This window comes from Cryptomeria japonica, chromosome 1 (assembly GCF_030272615.1).
Source record: "Cryptomeria japonica chromosome 1, Sugi_1.0, whole genome shotgun sequence".
In the NCBI taxonomy this organism is placed as follows: Eukaryota; Viridiplantae; Streptophyta; class Pinopsida; order Cupressales; family Cupressaceae; genus Cryptomeria; species Cryptomeria japonica.
The window spans coordinates 249,505,550-249,526,055 of NC_081405.1; the positions used below are offsets into that span (position 1 = coordinate 249,505,550).

At 33.6% G+C, this 20,506-nt stretch overlaps 1 protein-coding gene across 1 annotated transcript; it reads left to right on the top strand.

The window, feature by feature from the left end:
- Positions 1 to 18,016: 18,016 nt before the first annotated feature.
- On the top strand, positions 18,017 to 19,475 carry LOC131857267 (methyl jasmonate esterase 1-like). The gene is made up of 4 exons (XM_059209524.1): positions 18,017 to 18,256; positions 18,683 to 18,823; positions 18,916 to 19,047; positions 19,176 to 19,475. The coding sequence occupies exons 1-4, from the start codon at positions 18,017 to 18,019 to the stop codon at positions 19,473 to 19,475; spliced, it is 813 nt and encodes a 270-aa protein (XP_059065507.1).
- The last annotated feature ends 1,031 nt before the right edge of the window (positions 19,476 to 20,506 follow it).

Consider the following 20,506-nt stretch of genomic DNA (forward strand, 5'->3'; position numbering starts at 1 on the left):
TGTAGTGATGTCGAGGTCAGAATTTGACTCGCTTTGAATTGCCAAATGCTATTTAATCCCCCTTGACTACCTACGCATCAAAGGTGGAATAATTAATTCACCAAAATTAATGTCATTAAAATTTACAAAACTTTAACTACATTTCATGGCTAAAATAAATCCATTTATGATGATTTTAGAATCATACAAGATCGAACTTTAATAAAATTTTACTCTATAATAAACCCACTTTAATTTAGAAAAGTAATTTTTATTTTCACTTAAAATCACCATGAAAATAACTCACTTTAAACAATTGAGATTGATGTACAAACATGGATTGAGACTTGAGCTGAACTTGGGATTTTTATTCTAACTTGTTCTTTTAGTCCAACACAAGTTCCTCTTTGGGTGCAACACCTGATGGAGGACTTTTACATTACTTCCATTCTCAATGGAAATATTTTCTGGTACCATGTCTCATTGCTTCATTCAAGCTTTCTCATTCAATAGAGGCCTACATTTAAATTTGGTCTTTCTAGAATCAAATAATTCCTCAATTCAAGCAAATGTAAAGGGAATAATAGTGAACCTTTTTACCATGATACTTTAAATCATATGTTTTGTAACCGATATATCTAAAGCTACTAAGATCAACTCAAAATTCAAGATCTCTTTGTAAGGATGCCTCATAGTTAATCTTTTATAGAATTTGACCTAAGATACTAAATTGCAATCAAATGAAACATGTTCAAAACACTAGGATGAAATAAACAAGCAATCCACTATGAGGAGTGCAAACACATGGGTTGAGGACAAATTTGATTTATAGATTTATTTCCTCACATGCAATCAGATTCATTTGTACTGAAGAGAGTTATCCTTTAAGCACAATGCACCAATTGGGTATTAAAAATTTGCACCAAGCAATGATAGTTTAGAGAACTTGGAGAAAACGAGACCGAGCCAGCCACTATTTCAATATTTCTCTTCTGGAGGAATGAGGTAGAGGAAAAACAAAGAACATAGAACAAAGTGAAAATAATAGAGATAAAATTAAAAAGTTTTATTGAAAAATTTATAGATTCATGTATCTATTGTTTCATAAGATAGAGCTACTCTTTACATCTTCACACACAAAACAAAACAAAATTTCCCCTATTCTCAGCTACTTCTTTTCCTCCTATAGCTACAACAATGGAATTTTTTACCCCCTATTTTTAGCAAACTTCTAACATATTTGAAATGACTAACCTCTGTTATGTCTACTGACCTACTATTGATACAAAATAATATCAAAGTAAAATTTCTAGACTCTTCTTTCCATTTTTTAATACATTTTTATTCAATATTGTCTCTCCTCTATTAGTATGCACAGTAAAAGTAAGGAAATTAGAATGTTCAAGAAAGTTTCAAAGAGAGTTATGGTGAAGTAATGTCAATATGTATAAATTTCTAGGAAAGTACTTAGAGATGGCGGAAGAGAGAAGTGTTCAAGAAAGGTAGTAATGCAGGTAGTTGTGATTAGTCCTCAACACTCTCCCTTAATCACAACTACTATCATCTATGATACGGGAACACAGACAAAATTTTCCTTTCCTAGTGCCTTGGTGAAAATGTTTGCACATTGATCTTCAGACCTGCAATGTTCCAAAATATTTCTATATTGTTGATCAACTGCTTGATGAAATGATACCTTGTGTCAATATGGCTACTTCTTTTGTGAAAATTAGGTCCTTTGACAATGCAATAGATAAATTATTTCCACAATAGATCTTTTTTACCTTTTCATGTTCGTAGCTTAATTCTTTCATTATTCTTCTCATCCAAATTTCTTAACAAACTGACCCTGTAGCTGCTACATACTCTACTTCAGCTGATGAAATAGTAACAATCGGTTGTTTCTTTGAAGCCCATGATACTACCTCTAATCCAAAATTAAAAAAATAGCCACAAGTGCTCTTCATATCATCTATACTCCTTGCACAATCACTATCATTGTATCCTATCATCTTGAAATCATTTCACCTTGAGTAGAGTATTCCATAGTTCCTTGTTCCACTAACATATTTTAAAATTATTTTGGCTACTTGCGAATGTGAATCTTTTCGAGACTCCATAAACCTTGAAATAAGGATAACTACAAAAATTATGTCTGATCTTGTGGTTGTTAAATACATGAGACTACCAATAGGTTTTTTTTTACAAACTTGTGTCAATAAGAGTTGAGACTACTTTGCAATTAATCATGTTAAACATTTTAAAATGTCAATTGCATACCTATATTGTGAATTAATTATACATTTCTCATTTTGATTTACTTCAATGCCAAGAAAGTATCTCATTAAACCCAAATCAGTCATCTCAAATTCTTTCTTCGTAGCTGATTTGAACATACCAATTAATAAACCACCCATGAATATTAAGTCATTGACCTATAAGAAAATAATTATGATCTCACATTGTTGATTAATCTTGGTATAGAAATTAGGCTCACTATTGCTCCTATTGAAATTTTTTTGTAAAAGATAAGAGGGTGATCCTACAATACTGGGTTACATTTTTTTGTACATCCTAATTTTTGCCAAAATCATACATTTTTTAGAAAAGGTAATGATTTAAGCCTTGATAGGTCCCATTTGAAGTAATTAATTGAAGAGAGTTAGACCAAATCCTCTTAGATAAAAATCAATTAGATAGAATCTTTCTACTTTTAAATCATGCATGCAATGGAGTCTCCTTTGCACCTATTAAAATAATGATAAAAAACCACCTTTACATTAGCTTTTTGGAGGTCAAATGAATTCATTTAAAAGTTTTGTTATTTTAAGTATGTATTCCTTATTATAAGCTTTCCAAAAAGTATAAATTTAAAATATTTAATTTCATTAATATATTTATGGTTTTTATTTCTTTCGAATATAGGTTTTTCATCTAACATTAAGAATTGTGTTTCACACATGTTGAAAATTTGAAAAATAGACAAAATGTTTTACAAAAATATATTTTCCGTAGGTATTGATATCCTCATTTCAACACAAAAAGAAGAAGTTAATTCAAATACATACAAAAAAAATTATGCATTATGAAATACACCTCTGTCCAAACTAAAATTACTCTTAAATAAAAAATTAAAGAGAAAAAATAAATGTAATGAAGATAATGAAAAAATATCCATCCACTATATATTGGTGTGACAAATTTGTATTTTAAAAATTAGAATTTCCTTCTCGCTATAAAATAAGTTATGCATTATAGAGTAAATGTCACTTCTGAACAATGTTGATTTCAGTGTCAATTTTGGCCACAAAGTGTAACCTAGTATTGTGGTATCACCAAAGAGTCAATTTCTATTCCATGCTCTTGGGGCTTATTTAAGTCCATGGAGTTCCTTTTTTGAGTTTGTAAACCTTGTTATCATTGCCTATAATCTCATACCTAGGTGGTTACTACACATAGATCTCTTCCTCTAAAAAGCCATTCAAGAAAGCTGATTTCACATCTATTTGATATACTACCCACTTGTTTGAGCTGCTATGGCTATTATTGTCCTCATAGTGTCTAAATGGGCTATAGGTGCAAATATCTTATTATAGTCTACCGTAGGTTATTGCGAATAACCTTTTGCTACAAGCCTTGTGTTCTTGCACATCACCATTTACATTCAATTTTGTCTTGTAAATCCACTTTACTCCTATCACGTCTTTTCCTTGTGGATGGCTCACTAAAACCTATATTTGATTCAATTCTATAGCGTATATTTCTTCATCCCTTGCATACACCCATTTTTCTTCCTTAATAGAATCTTCAAAATGAATTGGATCTTCTATGTGTGAGTATAAGGCAAAAAGAGAACTCAAACCTATATTATTTTCACCATCATTTTTCTCATAAATATCTTTTAAACTTCACCATTTTTTCTTCTCAAGCTTGCTAGTGTAGGGTTTGACATGTCACTTAAGCATCTAGAGTGTGGAATTGATGGTCTAGCACTAAGAGTACCAATTGAAGATGGTGTTTGTTGCACATTTGATGGAGTATTTGAATGAGTGTGTGGGGTTTTCCTTGTACTACATGAAGGTATTATTTGATCACTTTGTTGATCTTGAATTGGTGTGGAAGGATGCCATGCCTTGACTAAACAATGAGACTCAATAAGAAATCGTCTTACTAATTTAAGACTTCACGATTTCTTTCCCTAGGCACCAATGATGATCTTAATAGATAGTCCATGGTTGCCTTAATAGATTGTGGGAGAGAGGAATTAAAATATACATATTAAGTGATAATTGCCTTTGATCGAACTTCCTTCTAGCATGTGATTTTCTCCAAAACAAAGAAATAATTAGTTTGCAAGGTGATTAAGAAAGAAAGGGGTTTGGTTAGTTACAAAAGTTACAATCTAGAAGCAAGAGACATGACTTTCTCCAAGGGTTACAATCACAAAGAAGAGACATAAACCTCGAAATCCAATGGATGGATATAAAGAGGCAATGACAAACAAGCAAGGATGGGGATTAGATCTAGAATAATCATACAAGAAAGAAGGTGATTTTACAATAATATCTACACCATTGCAATTGCATGGCAATTCAGAAAAGGTATATTACAAGTTTGAGATTAAGAATAGACTTAAGGAGGATTAGTGAAGACATTATGACAAATTAACACTTCTGCACTTTTCTTCTACCAATTTTACATTTGTGGCTGATAGAAACTTGGTAATGTCTCTATTCCTATGCCTATGAGTTTGAGATAAATATTTGGAATTGCACATTACAGCCGGTGTCTGGACAAATGAAGTACCACATATGTTTGAGGCTATCTATTTATGTAAATCCATTAAACTTCTGCAATGTGCCAAAGACAATTTGAATTTGATTTGATATTTGAGCAAGAATTATGTGGATAGGTGACTGTTGTGTATTACAGTTTAAGGAATTGTTTGGAGAAATGGAAACAGGAGATAGTTTGGGGAAACATAAATAGCAGCCAGTAAAAGAAACGGGTTGAATGGGCCCCCCACTAGCCACTCTAAGCGGTCAATGCTTTGAGTGTGTTGGTTAATCTTGACTTGTAAGTGGGTGAGCTCCCCAATACAACAAAATTGTGACCATATCCATGTGTCCCCATTTAGTGGCTTTATGAAGTGCCATTTGTCCAAGTATTTTTGGTGTCCTTAAATATCTTATTTTAGCATCATCTCTCCTCTTAGATTTACCATTTGGAAGCATTTATTTTGTATTTGGATTCCTTTCAATTTTTGTTTCCTCTTCAAACTCTAATTTTAAACTTTAAAATATTAGAGTTTAATTTGTTATTTAAATTTTTTTATTTTTTTTATTCTTTATGTTTTTTAAGTTTTCTTATATTTTTTATATTGTTTTTTATTATGTTAAATTTTTATTTTTATTTTATTTTATAACTTTTTAATTTTATTTCAAATATATCAATTTGGTTTACTTGCCTTGGATTTGCAAAAATGAAAATGTAGGGTATTATATTTCAATTGTTCTTGTTCATTGGCCAACCTTGCAACAATCTTGAGCATAGAAACTCATAATTTCCTAGAGATCAAGGTTGAGAATAGGTTGGGGCACCAATAAGACTAATGGGAGGGAATTTATGTAGCAATAGATGTATCTATTCTATGTAATATAAAAGATACAACAAAAATTTATAGGTCTCTAATTGTTGTAGTTATTGTGCAATATTTATTTTAATAAATAATGTACAAAATTTTTAGTTATAGATTTCAAGGTTGTCTCCAATTATTTTTGCTATATTTCCATGAGTTGTATATCACTAGATGCACACTTTTATTTTCTACTAATAATATATTAGATAAATATTTCTGGGAACTCCATTAATAGTTATGTCAAATATTTTTCTTAATACAACATATTTTATTGTTAGTAGCATAATTATTGTGAATGTGAAAAATAGTGTTTCATAAGTTAGGCTAGGAATTTGTTGGTTCCCAAATCAATAAATCCTAGATCCTGGAGAAATTGCCACTAACTCATCGACACATTGATGATTGGTTTTGGCCAACAAACAAGATTCAGCACAGAGGAGGCAATCTTCTACTCTTTAGGCTTTGTAGGACCTAGGTGGGTATCCCTATTGCAATGTTCCACAATATTTTAACTTTACATGGACAAACATCGCAGTGTTTTAGGAGATGCTTTCAATGAAAATATACCAAGGAAAAGTAAAATATACTATAAATTCTATCTTGAACCTTAGTTTTTATTACTATGCTTGCATTGAAAACTAATTCTAATCTATTCTACTCCTAATGTAGAAGAGCTGGAAAAAGAAATATAAAAGGTGAAATAAGAATGTTGAAATTATCTAAAAACCCAGAAAAGTATGACCAGTGCTAGTTTGAGGGAGATATAGAGTCAAACAACAGGTTTAAAAATAGATAATATCACAGTATCAGCGTTAGAATCCAATACTAAACACTCAAGACTTGCTTAAGATATTCAGATTGAGAATATATTCATTGACTTCCTCACAAAACCTCTCACATAAAGATTGCGGTATTCAAGATAGAATTTAATTCATTTACTTAAAATGAAGCCTATCAACATATACACATTCTCCATAGAAGAAGACAAATTGAAAATTTCATTGACATAGAAATTCATACAACACCATATAACAGAGTTGAGAAAGAAAATGAATGTCCCTTGTATTGATTTTCAGTATAACATGATACATTCATGATACAATGCTATCCTAAAAATCTATAAAAGACTAATTATCAATATATTGCTTCAAAGCTATCCTAGTACATACTAAAAAAAAATTTTAGAATCATTCTTCTTGTCCCTGAATTCCCTTTTATAATACAAGGGAGAAAAACAAGCTTCAGATCAAGAAGACACATGTCAAAAGTACAAATCATTACAATTTTCCATAAGGCCCATTTTGTCCTTATCAACATGCATGCAATATTATAAGCTTCATTAAATGTAGGCAATTGGGTAGAAACCATCCTGGAAGTTTTGGATTGCAGGTCCGCAAAATATTCTTCATTGGTACCTTGACACATGCTTTTGTCAGGATCTAAAGTACATCTTGGCGTCTGGTAGTATGCAACTTGGAGATCAGTCCTCCTCAAAATTAGCAATCTACACAAAATCTTAGTCAAAAAGAAAGGTCATGGATAATATTCTTCCTTGAACTGCTCCTCTTCCAAGGAGCAATACCTTTTATATAAATCTTCTATTTCATTAGCCAAACAAGAAAAATCCCTCAAACCTTGCAACTTGCCTATTGCTTCCTTTGTTTTAGGCACGGGTACCACTATAGCTCCCAAGGAAAATTTATTGTACATCTGGTCTACCTTCATGATCTTGTCAATAATATTAAAAAAGGTATCTATTGTACATCTGGTCTGCCTTCCTAATCAATCCATCTTCTATCAAAATTGTGGGGACATGCCACTTTTTAAGCACCTAGAAGGAGTTGATCATTCCCAACACCGATTTCATTTCTTCTTCTATGTTGGACAACTCCTTGGTCAGTAAATTATAATTTTTCCATGTAACCCTAACAATTTGGGGTGGTTGGGCCTCATTTTTTACTGCCAGCATGACCTCTTTCAACTATTGGCTCTTTTGTAGCCAAGTGAATCTTATTGGCTGAAAGAATCAAATAATCTCATCCAGCTAACTTAAGAGCTAAGATGTTAAAGAATATGAAGAATGAATTTCACCTAATTTATAAATAATCTTATTGAAAATCCTCAAAATTGAATCTCTTTTGATTTCAAAATAAATATTTTCAGCTTCATCTTTAACTCTTTGCAATTCTTTACTCATTCTCTCCAATTCTTCAGGCCTAATTCCTCTTGAACAATCTGCAGTCACCTTATTTATTTGCTCCTTCAATACACAATTTTTAATGAATAACTTGATGTATTTTGCATTGAGAGCCAAATGCATATCTTTCATTCATAAGTGTTTTTTCTCAATGTCATCAACTTCTAGTTGAGCAAACTGGACTGCATGTGAGGTGATGACCACAACCTCTAATGCAATGGTGTCTTCAAGGGTCCTAATCATTGCATCCCCTATCTTTTGTTATCCACCTTGCCGAACTAGAGGCTTTTGAACATTAGGGGCCCTTGACCATAGAGAAAAATCTTTTATGCCTATATTCATCCGAGACCCATAGTCATTGAACTCTTTTACAAAATTTGGGTCCTTTTGTCGCATAATTTGATCTAGTAAATAGATTTTTTCAAAAACCCAACCTGGTACAAGAAGCATGTCGTTGTTTTTAATCATATCCCTACCTTCCTTAGGGGTGCAATTGAAGCTATTCCTATCAAAATTTATGATCTCCTCATCAGATAAATCCTTTAATTTTTCTCTTAGCCAAAAAGATCTGAACTTGTGAGAGTCCACAAAATTATAATCTACTACAAAATTCCTTGAGGAAATTATCCTTTCATCATCCGCCTCCTCATCAGGGATTGTAATTAGAACAATGGCTCTATTTGAGTCATTTAGATCCTCAGTAGCCTCATCTTCATGGAATGTCTCTCAAGGGGGAGAAGGGGGTGACATACTTGTATCAAAATCTACCTGGATATTTACAAAATTGGACATCTTTCCCTTTCCCTTTGCAACTCTCCTAACCTATTTAGTTGCCTGCCCAAAAGTACTAGGAGGTTTCTTCTCAACTGTTACTATATATCCTTTCACTTTGTGTGCTCTAGGTGTAGGTTTTATAGGCCTTGTCTCAATCTTAACCCCTTTGTTCTTGGCATCCCTTCTTTCCATCTCCATCTTTATTATGTCATTTGCTTTCCCAACCATGAAGGACATTCTAGAAAAATCAGTTTGGAATTCCCTCTAGAAACCTTCAAAATTTGGATCCTCCTATTTTCTCTCTCGCTCAAGCTTATTCATGAGCTCCCATTTATTCTTGTGCTTCTTTGCCTCAACGGGGAGGGCATTTCTTACTAGGTCTTCCTGCTCAACAAAAGAGTGCAAATAGCCCTTCTCTTCTATCTTGTTTATTTGTGAGGTCATTTATACATCCGTTAGGATCAAAATGTCAAGCTTGGGTAACATTCAACCTAGAATTTCTTACCAATAAATCTTGCACCTTTTCCAAGGTGTCACATCCTATAGTGAATTCTTCAAAATTGACAACCCTGGGGAGGAGTCTCCCTTTCTTATCCATAGGAACTTGTGATAATAGTGTAGTTGCCATACAAAAAGTAATCTTCAAAATTATGGATGAGGGATCCTTCCAGATATACCACTCCTTCACCCCTGCAACTTCTTATCCTCAAATTTTTGATAATATTCCTTGGCAGCCAAGGTAGCCTCACTCCAAGCCTTGACAATACTTTCATGACAAAGTGATCAAAGAAAATTGAGTAATTTCCAAACCTAGATCCTTTGTCCCACACTTGAGTCCATATTTTTATTGACAATGGAAGACCTGCGTGTGGATTATTTGTCCTTGTTGTTAATTTTGGACCTCAATAAGCCTTGTTTTGGTAAAGAATCATATGACACAACAAAGAATAGTGTATGAACTCTAACTTTTCTTTTTTATTCTTTGTTCCCATTAACCCTTTATGGAGCTTATCATGGATTATGGCTGCAAAATCATATAACTAATTTATTGCAGGGTGTTGGATATTAATGACAATCATCATGAAATCAATGGACATTTGAGTTAGCCCACAGTAGACTCCAAGAACCTACCCTAATGCATAGTAGGTTTTGACAAAATAGGGCTCAAAGAATTCTAATTTAAAGGGCTCCCTCCTTGATGGAAGGATATAATTCTGTGAATTTTTGTAGTTTCTTCATAAAATGAGGGATGAATTACTTTCTATATCTTTCCTTTTTATAATGGCAATTTCTTTCCAAATTACCTATGTTGATTTCCTTGAGGGAAGACTTGTCTAAACCAAAACACTCTACAATAGCCCTGTGTGATATGTCCAATACGAAATAACCATCTTCTGATCTCATAGTCCTTCTTGGGGGCTCATATGCAATAGCTAGCTCCCTTATCAACATTGGCTCTACAAAAACATTAGGTACAACTAGCTTCCCCAGATTTAGTGTCCAAGGGTTTGACACTAGAACAGGTTTATCCCTATTTCCATAGAAGGAGTAAAAAAAATCCCACCCCCTCTCCTTGGTAATTGCATCTATGCATCCTACCTCATTGTCATGGAAGGAAATTATGATGTTGTCATTCATAGAGGACCCCTCAAAAAACTCTAATAGGTCCTAGTGGAGGCTCCTTGTCTTCCTAGTTGGTCTCTTTTGAGCCTCCTCTAGCTTCCTTTCAACCACTTGTTGTAATTCCTTTGCTATCATTTTAGGAGCAAGAGGGGAAGTTGCCATTGTCTCTTGTTGCTCTACTTGAGTCAATGACTCCCCTCTAGATATTTTCTAGGTCTCTTGGGAGCTCTAGAAGCTAGTCCTTTTGTGGGAGTAGTTTCCCGTACTTGTTATTTTGTAGGAGCAATTTCCCTCTTCGTGGGAGTAGGTTTTCTCTTTGTAGGAGTAGTTTCCCTGTTTGTAGTTGCATTTTCCCTCTCCTGTTTAGCAAGGATGTCCCTCTACGAGGCTTGCTCTTGAGGAATTGGGTTTTCCTTAGAGGATGGGTTCATAGTAGTAGGGGAATTTCTCATAGAAGGATGAGCTTTAGTGGTAGATGTTTCAACATAATCTTTCTGGGAAACCCTCCTCCACTTTTGAATTGGCTTCCTTATTTTCAGAGGAGTAATTGGCTCATTTGAAGACTTGCTGTTAGAAATAACAGTGATAGTCTTTCAAGCTGTCTTCTTCTTTCTCTTCATGGTTCCTTTTATTGTATATGGTTAAAAATTTGGTTTTATGAAATGCCTATCTCCTTAGGGTTAGGGTTTTAGGGTTCATAAGGGTTGTATCTTTGTCTTAGGTTCTCCTTCTAGTTCTCCCAGGCTATGCTACTTCTCATTGTTGACTTATGATAGCAGGTGTCCATGTCTTAAGTAATAATCAAAAGGGTCCTTTGTCATCTGATTATTGGCCCCTTGTGTTAGGAATTACTGTCTGTAAAGGTTATTTCAATATGCAAGATATTCCTAAGTATTGCTAAGAAATCCCAGGTTTTAAGTCTTTTATTTCCCTAGGAAGGCCACGCGTACGATCACTTAACCCATGAAGTTCTCGACATGTTCTAAATAATTACTTATGATAGCAGGTGTCCATGTCTTAAGTAATAATCAAAGGGTCCTTTGTCATCTGATTATTGGCCCTTTGTGTTAGGAATTATCGTCTGTAAAGGTTATTTCAATATGCAAGATATTCCTAAGTATTGCTAAAAAATCCCAGGTTTTAAGTCTTTTATTTCCCTAGGAAGGCCAAGCGTATGATCACTTAACCCATGAAGTTCTTGACATGTTCTAAATAATTACTTATGTGTTTTCCCCAAGTGACTTGGTTGTGCAGGATAAGATTTTAAAAGGAGGCACCCCCTATCCCTTATCCCGCAGGTGGCTTCAATGAGAATCTCAAACCCCTGGGATAAGGAAATGGTAATATCTAAAGAGTGCTTCTTATCCTGAGACATATTCACATCAATGTTCTGGCACCGTATGATAAGAAGAAAGAAAGAATTACAAAGGAATCCTTATCCCACGACAACTGTAGGGCAAGAAAATAGCAACACGAGATAAGGAATAGTTGAAGGAAACAAGTGGTAAAGGCTTATCCCACAATAAACCAAGAACATTGTAAAAGGCCCATGGGATAAGGGCTAACTTAAATACAAAGGGAGTCCCACACAACAAAAACCTGTGTAGGGAAATTTGGATCCCTTGTCCCACACAACAAAAACCTAATTCTCATAGAGATTACAAACATGTCGGTTCAAGTATGACCATTAGATTACATAGCAATCTTTGTACATCAATCAAGAAAACCTCGATTGCTCCTTGATCACTGCTTCATAGATCTTGGTAACTCATCATGCACTTTGCATTATATGCAGTATACTTGCTCATACCCTAGACAAAAACCGTTACATCAACGCGCCAAAATCACTTGAAATTGTCTTCATACAATAATCATACGTGTCATAATCATTACCGCTCATCATCAGATCATAAACCAATAGAACCAATTCACCAAACTTAATCAATTAGGGTTTATCAAATCAATAGGTAGGATTTACTAGTTACAGGTTCAACTCTCCAATATATAGCAATATCAGTTCACTCCATAAATTCTTCCTATCGGTTATAGTTTCCTTCACTAGCTCATCATGTTGGTTACAAAACAATATTACAACAATATCAACAATATTATTACCTGTTAATTGACATCAATGACAACATAACATATCATTAATGCAATCTTCATGCAAATTCCAACAATCTCCCCCTTTGAAATTGATGGCAATACAAATATCAATACCATTTATTGTTGTTGTGATTATGAATAGGAATCCTGGTTTACATTACTAAGTATTCACCATGCTCTCCATGTCTTTAGCTTGTCACTGGTTCTTCTCCCCATAATCACACAATTCTTCTCCCCCTTTGACAACAATTCCAAATTGAAAGTAGAACATGTAATGTCAAATTTCACTGTGTAGCATCAACAACCTGCAACTTGATGCTACCCCTATGGAATAACTCCACTTCTACACCAATCCTTCTGTAAAATTCTGCAAGTAGTTCTGGAACTGATGTAATCTACATCATGCTTAACTGACCCCATGAAGGGGTATGAACCCTGGATGACTTCTAAGATACTCAAAAGTAGTCTTAGGTAGAGGTTTAGTAGAGATGTCTGCAAGCTTCTCCTTGGTAGAAACATGCTCTAAGATCACATCTTTACTCTACACTTTTTCCCTTAAGAAATGATACTTCAATTCAATATGCTTGGTTCCTGCGTGCAAAACAAGGTTCTTCAAAATATTTATGGCACTTGTATTATCACATAAAATCTTTATAGGTTTTGAAATCTTCATCTTAAAACCTTCCAAAAAGTGCCTCATCCAGATAGCTCGAGTACAATTCATGTAAGCTGCAACATACTCAGCTTCAGTAGTAGATTGTGATGTACAATTCTGCTTCTTACTACTCCATGAAACAAGTCTTCCTCCAAGAAAAAATGCTCTACCAGTTGTTCTTTTCCGATCATCAACATTTCCTACCCAATTTGCATCTGTGTACATCTTCAAGTCAAAATTTCCTCCATATGGATACCATAATCCATAGTCAACAGTACCTCTCAAGTATCTAAAAATCCTCTTGGTTGCTATCTGATGTGTTTCCTTAGGATTCTATTGGAATCTAGCAACTATGCCAACTACATGAGCTATATCTGGTCTGTTGTGAACAACATAGTGCAATTTTCCAATCATTGACTTGTATTCCTTCTCAACAATAAATATGGATTCATCTTCCTTAGAAAACTTACAACCTATAACCATTGGTGTCCCAATTGGTTTACAGTCACTCATGCCAAATGTCTTCAAGACCTCTTTCACATACTTAGACTGTGTGATGAAAATACCGTTCTTCATTTGTTGTATTTGCAAGCCTATGAAATTTTTTATTTCTCCCACTAAAGACATTTCAAACTCATTTTTCATTCCATCTACAAAATTGTTCCTCATGTCATCATTACCTCCAAATATGATATCATCTAGAAATACTTTGGTGACTAGTATTTTATCTCCTTCATATTTGAGATATATGTTGTTATCATCACTAGTTCTTATAAAGCCTGTCTTCATCAGATGTGTATGAAGCCTTTCATACCATGCTCTCGGTGACTTCTTTAATCCATATAAAGCCTTATGCAATCTGCATACCATTTCTTTCTCACCATTTAAAGCATAACCATCTGGTTGCTCATGCAAGTAAAGTTCTGACACCTTCCAGTCTTGCCATTGGTTCAAAAGTCTCACCATGATCTTCTCCTTCCTCTTGTGCATAACCTTTGCAAACCTACCTAGCTTTGTTGCGAACTACAACACCATCTTCATTCAGCTTGTTCTTGAATACCCACTTAGTACCTATAACATTTTTATTTACCGGTTGGGGTACTTGGGTCCAAGTGTTGTTTTTCTCAATTTGATCTAGTTCCTCCTCCATAGATTTTACCCAATGATCATCACCAAATGCTTCCTTATCAGTTCTTGGTTCACTAGTGGAGATCATATAGAAATTCTCTTTGATTCTTCTTTTGGTTAGTACTCCAGCATCGTTATCCCCAATAATATGTTCAGGATTGTGATTCAGTCTCACATATCTTTGAATAACATGATCATTATCTTCAGGTTCAGCTTATTCATTATCATCATCTTCTTCTTAATTTATTTGTTCCGGTTGAACTGGTACATCAGTATTTGCTCTACCAGTTTCAAATTTTATAGTTTCTAGTTTCAAATATAAAATGCAAGGATCTTCATCTTTTTTTCTTCAATCTAGTTTCCTTTGAGACTTTAGGATATTCATCCACTCGAACATCAATACTCTAAAAAATTATCTGTCCGGTTGTTAAAACACTTGTAGACCTTACTCTTGGTGGAATAGCCAAGAAATATACCTTCTTAATTTTTAGCTTCAAATTTGCTAATATAATCACCTCTCTTAATAAAAAATTTTCTTCCAAATGTCTTGAAATAACTAACATTAGGTGAACTTCCATACCAGTATTCATAAGGAGTCTTGTCCTTACCTCTTTTTACTAGAATCTGGTTCATAGTGTAGACAGTTGTGCTGATAATTACTTCTCTCCAAAAAAGTTTTCGTAACACCTCCTTGTATCAACATCATCCTAGAAGCTTCAGCAACTGACCAGTTGTTTCTCTCTGCGATACCATTCTGCTGTGGTGTCCTCGGTGTAGAAAGTTGTCGTTTGATACCATTTTCTTCACAATACCTAGTGAATTCCTTGGAAGTAAATTCACCACCTTGATATGTCCTCAGACAGTTTATCTTCTTACCGCTCTCCTTCTTAGCTAAGGCCCTGAATACCTTGAACTTACCAAAAGTTTCAGTCTTATCCTTCAAGAATGTGACCCACATCAGCCTTGAGCAATCATCAGTGAAGATCATGAAATATCTATCACCTTGAATAATTTTTGTCCTTATTGGTCCACAAAGAACTGTATGAAGTAAATCTAACAAATGTTCCGCTAAAAAAGATTTTCTCTTGAAACTTGATGATGTCATCTTTCCCAACTGACATTCTTTACATAGAGAATTAACCAGTTTGTCCAACTAAGGTAAACCTCTCACTGTCTTGGACTTACTCACTTTAACAATGTTATCAAAGTTTATATGAAAAAATATCCTATGCCAAAGCCAACTATCATATATCATTGCAATTAAACAATTGTTGACTTTAGGATTAAGGTGAAACAAGTTACCTTTAGTTTGTCTCCTGGCTACCATCAGTTCACCTTTATTGCCATAGATTTTGTACATACAGTTCTTAAACTACAATGGGTATCCTTTATCATTGAGTTGTGCCACACTCAAAAGATTGTGTTTTAAATCTTCAACCTAGGTGACATCATCTACACTATTCTTTCCATTAAGAGAAATAGTTCCCTTACCTTTAACCATGCAGGGTGTGTCATTACCAAATCTTACAACTCTGCCATCAAATTCCTTCAAAAAATAAATTTTCTCTGATCACCAGTCATGTGATGTGAACAACCACTATCAATGATCCAATCATCAGAGTTATCCATCCTGGATACTAATGCCTTCTGATCAGATATCTCCTTTTTAATGGATACAAACACAATATCAATTCATTAGCATCACCATCAGATTCCTCATCAGTAATACCATCATCAACAACAATAAGACAATCTCTTTTGCCTTTACCCTTATACTTCTTGAATTTCTCTCATTTGTGCTCATTATCACCATTAGGATAGTTAGCAACTATGTGTCCAATCTTGTCACATGCAAAACATTTCAAAGGTAATTTACCTCTATATTTACCCGTACCTCTAGGAAACCGCTTGGCTAACAATGATTCAAGCTCAACTAAATTGTCTTCATCATCAGCTTCTCTGTGGGATTTGGATTCATAATTGTGACTGGCATCTTTACTTTTCCTCATAGATGGGTTAGAAATAGAAGCTCTAAATGTAGACTTAGATTTATGTACACTACCATCACAACCATTTAATTCAAAACCAGTAAGCTTTCCAATGATGGAGTCAAGAGTTACCTTAGTTTTGTCAATGGATTTTAGCTCCTGAAAGGCTACAACTCGGATAGCATAGACTGGTAGCAGGGTTCTCAGTACCTTATTGATCACTGTAGCATCTTCCACTTTACCTCTTGCACTCTTAATTTCATCGATGATCTCTTTTACCCTTTGACCATACTGTTGGATATTCTCACCTTCAACCATCTGCATGTCATCAAGCTTTCCTCATAGACTCTCTTCTTTAGCAATCTTAGCATGTTCATAACCACTATAAATTTCTTCAAGTTTTTTCCATACCTCATATGTAGTCTCTAGACCATGAACATCTACATATTCTACATTAGAGAAAGAATTGATGATGGCTTCTAATGCTTGATGATTTTCTTGTTTCTCTTTCTTCTAATCATCATTCAAAATCCAAGTAGGTGCAACATATTGAGTATTGACATGTTCCCAATAATGGCTTCCCATACTCTTGATATAAATTTTCATTTTGTCACTCCATATCCTATAGTTTTCATTATTAAACTTTGGACCTTCCTTCTTCATCATGATCTACAAGATCTTTACCTCAAGCTGTTAGGCTTAGACCTTAGAGGACCTGATACACTCTGATACCAATTGATGGTATGATGAAAGAATAAGAATCCGGTCAACTATTGAGAGGGGGGGGGGGGGGGTGAATCAGTACATAGAAAAACTAATACTAACTTCACCAATCTCAAAATCAATCTCTCAAACTAAACTTAGAACTATCAATGTAATATCACTATCAAGATAAAAAATCTTAAGATAAACCGGTTGACTACTCCAACAAATTAATAGTAAACAACTTCAAACTTATAAACATCCAAATAATTTTTCATATGTCAACAAACTTCATTTATCAATGCTTCTGGTCATCATGACTGATCAAAGTAGTTAAGCAGATCACTTGACATAAATATTTTTGATGTGGAAACCCATATGGGAAAAACCACAGTGAGATGAGACTCACAAGATAACTATCTGAACTCTTCTGAAGTTTGCCTTGTTAGAAGCCTAGCCTATTAAAGCTTTACAAAAGTCCTGTTAAGAACAGATCCTGTTAGGGACCACCCGGTTAAGGGATTGACTACAATGTTATTAGAGTAATCGAGTCTTTACTTGACTACAATATCGTGAATTTGTTTTAGTGCGTTATATTGGTGTTACACGATTCCTTTCATCTTGTACTCAAATCAATTTTAACTTTTTCTTGTAATGTAGAATGAAATATGTGAGAAAAATAATAAGTAGAGAAAATTGTAGAGAAGAAATATAGTGTATAACATACAGATTTATGTGGAAAAACTTGATAAAAATATAACAATAAAAAGTCATGAGCAAATTATATTCGTATTGATTCTCAGGAATTACAGAATTACAACAATCTTCAAAAACTATACATCAAAACATAACTTCGAGCAGCCTAAAACAAATTGAGTTGATGACTCAACCACTACTAGATGAGAATCCATCACATTAAGTTGATGACTCAACCACTGCAAGATGGAAATCCAAAATAACTTAACCACTACAAAATGAAAATCCAATTTGAAATTCACTTCCAACAAAATATTCTTATCAATCAAAAAAATTGTAAAGTCAATGTTTGAATAAAAGTGTTAACCACAGTGTACAAATTTGTTGGCCTCTAAGAAATCTTAGGCAATCTCTCAGATCAAGTTTACAAGTTAAATGATACTCGTACGTAATGCAGTGTACATGGGTAAGCTGCAGCCTTTAAATATTGCCATTCTACCTTTCATTTCTTGAACTTGAAGAGCTACAGCATGGAGACAAATATAGTTAAGGCAAAGGGGTGTCACTTTGTGATGGTGCATGGAGCAACCTTTGGGGGCTGGTGTTGGTATCAAGTTGCAGATCTTCTTCTCAAAGAGGGCCAGACTGTATCTTCCATTGACATGGCAAGCGCAGGTATTGATCCTACAAATGCCGACACCATTTCATCCTTACAAGAGTACAATCAGCCACTCACAGACTTCTTTACAGCTCTTCCTTCTGAAGGGAAGGTATGAATTTAGTGAAAACTTTAATTAAAGTTTAATTAAATTTTTGGTTTGTTTAGATGTTTCATAGTGAATCTGGTTTTAGTTCAACCCTCTAAATAGATGTTTTGAAAAGTTTAAGTGAAGTTTTGATTTGTTTAGGTGGTTCATTCTAAATCATAATAATAGATGAGTTCTATTGGATAAATAAATCTAATTTTAGTAGAACAACCTAAACAAATTTGAACAATAAGTTAATCTGAGTTTTGATTTGTTAAGATGGTTTGTGTTGAATTATACTAATAGATGAATTCTGTTAGAAAAACAATCTGATTTTAGATGAACCATCTAAACAAATCAAAACTTAAAATGTACTATTTAAATTCAAAAATGTCCATTTCTCATCGACACCAAGAATGCCAACTAATTTGTAGCTGTATGTCTGTTAAGGTTATATTGGTTGGCCACAGCGCTGGTGGATTCAATTTGAGTTTTACCATGGAGCGTTTTCCACATAAAATTGCTGCAGCTGTCTTTGTTACTGCCGTCATGCCCCTCAGTGGAACGACTCTCCCTAAGTTGTTGAAGGAGGTTTAATGAATTCTTTTTCTTTCTACTAATTCCTGCACTGCCAACAATCTTTAAATTACAATGCCATTTCTCTGAAAGTATATATTGAACAGATCGTATCCATAATCGGAGGCTTAGGAGACTCTACATTTTACTATGCAAATGGGAAAGAGAATCCAGCAACAACCTTCAAGTTTGGCACCCAGTTTGCGCGAGAATTTTTATCACAGAACAGTCCTTCTTGGGTAAATCACTTGACAACAGAGACAGTTTGGTTGCAAATTACAAAAATAGAATTGATTATTTGGCTGTGAATTATTCTGCTATTATGAAATTTCAATTGATGGGTAGATTATTATGGCACTAAATGCAGGATCTGACGTTGTGGGAGTCGCCGGAAAAGAAATGTCCAATATGGCAAGAACCTCTTTTGTATACAGCTAAAAACTATGGAAGTGTTAGGAGAATATTTGTTGTGTCGAAGGTGGATAAGGTTATTGTGGAGGCGTTCCAGAGAAAGATGATTGCAGAGAATCCTCCACAAATGGTATACGAAATTGAAGGATCTGATCACACCGTATTCTTCTCTATGCCTCTTCAACTGGCTGAGGTGCTCATGAAAATTGCTAATACGAGTGTGAAAGTGAAGCAATCAGCTGCAGATGGATTTTAGTATAGATTGTAATATCTAGAAATCTTCGACTATACTTGTCAGATACAACTTTGTAATGGTTCTCTTCAACTCTCTAGGCTAAATTCCTCTCGTTTAAAATAGTTAAAAATTGTAATGGTTCTTAATACTGCAAAAGTGAAATTTGCATATCTAGGTCATTTTTATTTTCTATTGTGTATATTTTACTATAATTATATATTAATAAGTTATATAATATTGTATCAGATTGACTTTATTTTATTTATTTATGTATTTGATTATTTGTTATTTAATATTTTTATTATTATTTATTTTTTAAAGAGTTCATGGATATGGAGGTAATCTCATAGGAATAACTTTGATCTTTCTAAATTTAAAATTTAAAATTCAAATTTGATTAAGTCGGTTCTTTTATCTTTCTATTTGGGTCATTTTGTTTATGCATCTTTTAACACATCAACATGGCTAGAATATATTGTTATCTCTTGAAATATAATTGCTGTCATTAAGATTTCTAGTCAAATTTTAAAGATTTCTAGATAGCTTTCTATAACAACAAAAATTATCAAATTAAAATTGATTTTTAATTTCTAATTTATTAGTAATTCAAATTTAATTTAGCTAAGTTAACTTGAAAATATAAATGTAATATAACTAGCTATATTATTTGTTTCCTAATTAGTTTAAAATAAAAAACTTGAAATGAAAATGAGGGTAATGAGAGAAAATTCAAGTTGAGTTTTCTTGAGTACTTGCATTTGATTCCTAAGTTATACAATTTAATTGAAGAATCCCTAATAATAATATATTTTCCTAACCAAAATAATGTAATCTTCAAAGGAACTTAACACTCATATTTTAGGTTATAATTTAATAATTATATAATATATGACATATAAATTAGAGGTTAAATTTCATAGATAGAGCATCAACATTTAAATTAACCAATGTTTCATCTAATGCTTGTAATTGAAATATTGATAGATATAATTTAGTTTTTTTATTCTTTTGATATAAGTCGATCAAATAAAATCAACAACACTCTACTTCCA

Excerpts from the sequence above, each read along its gene's own strand:
- LOC131857267 (XM_059209524.1), top strand. The coding sequence starts at position 18,017 with ATGGAGACAAATATAGTTAAGGCAAAGGGGTGTCACTTTGTGATGGTG. Across the intron at positions 18,257-18,682 it reads CTCTTCCTTCTGAAGGGAAG|GTTATATTGGTTGGCCACAG; the intron begins GTATGAATTTAG and ends ATGTCTGTTAAG. Across the intron at positions 19,048-19,175 it reads CACAGAACAGTCCTTCTTGG|GATCTGACGTTGTGGGAGTC; the intron begins GTAAATCACTTG and ends CACTAAATGCAG.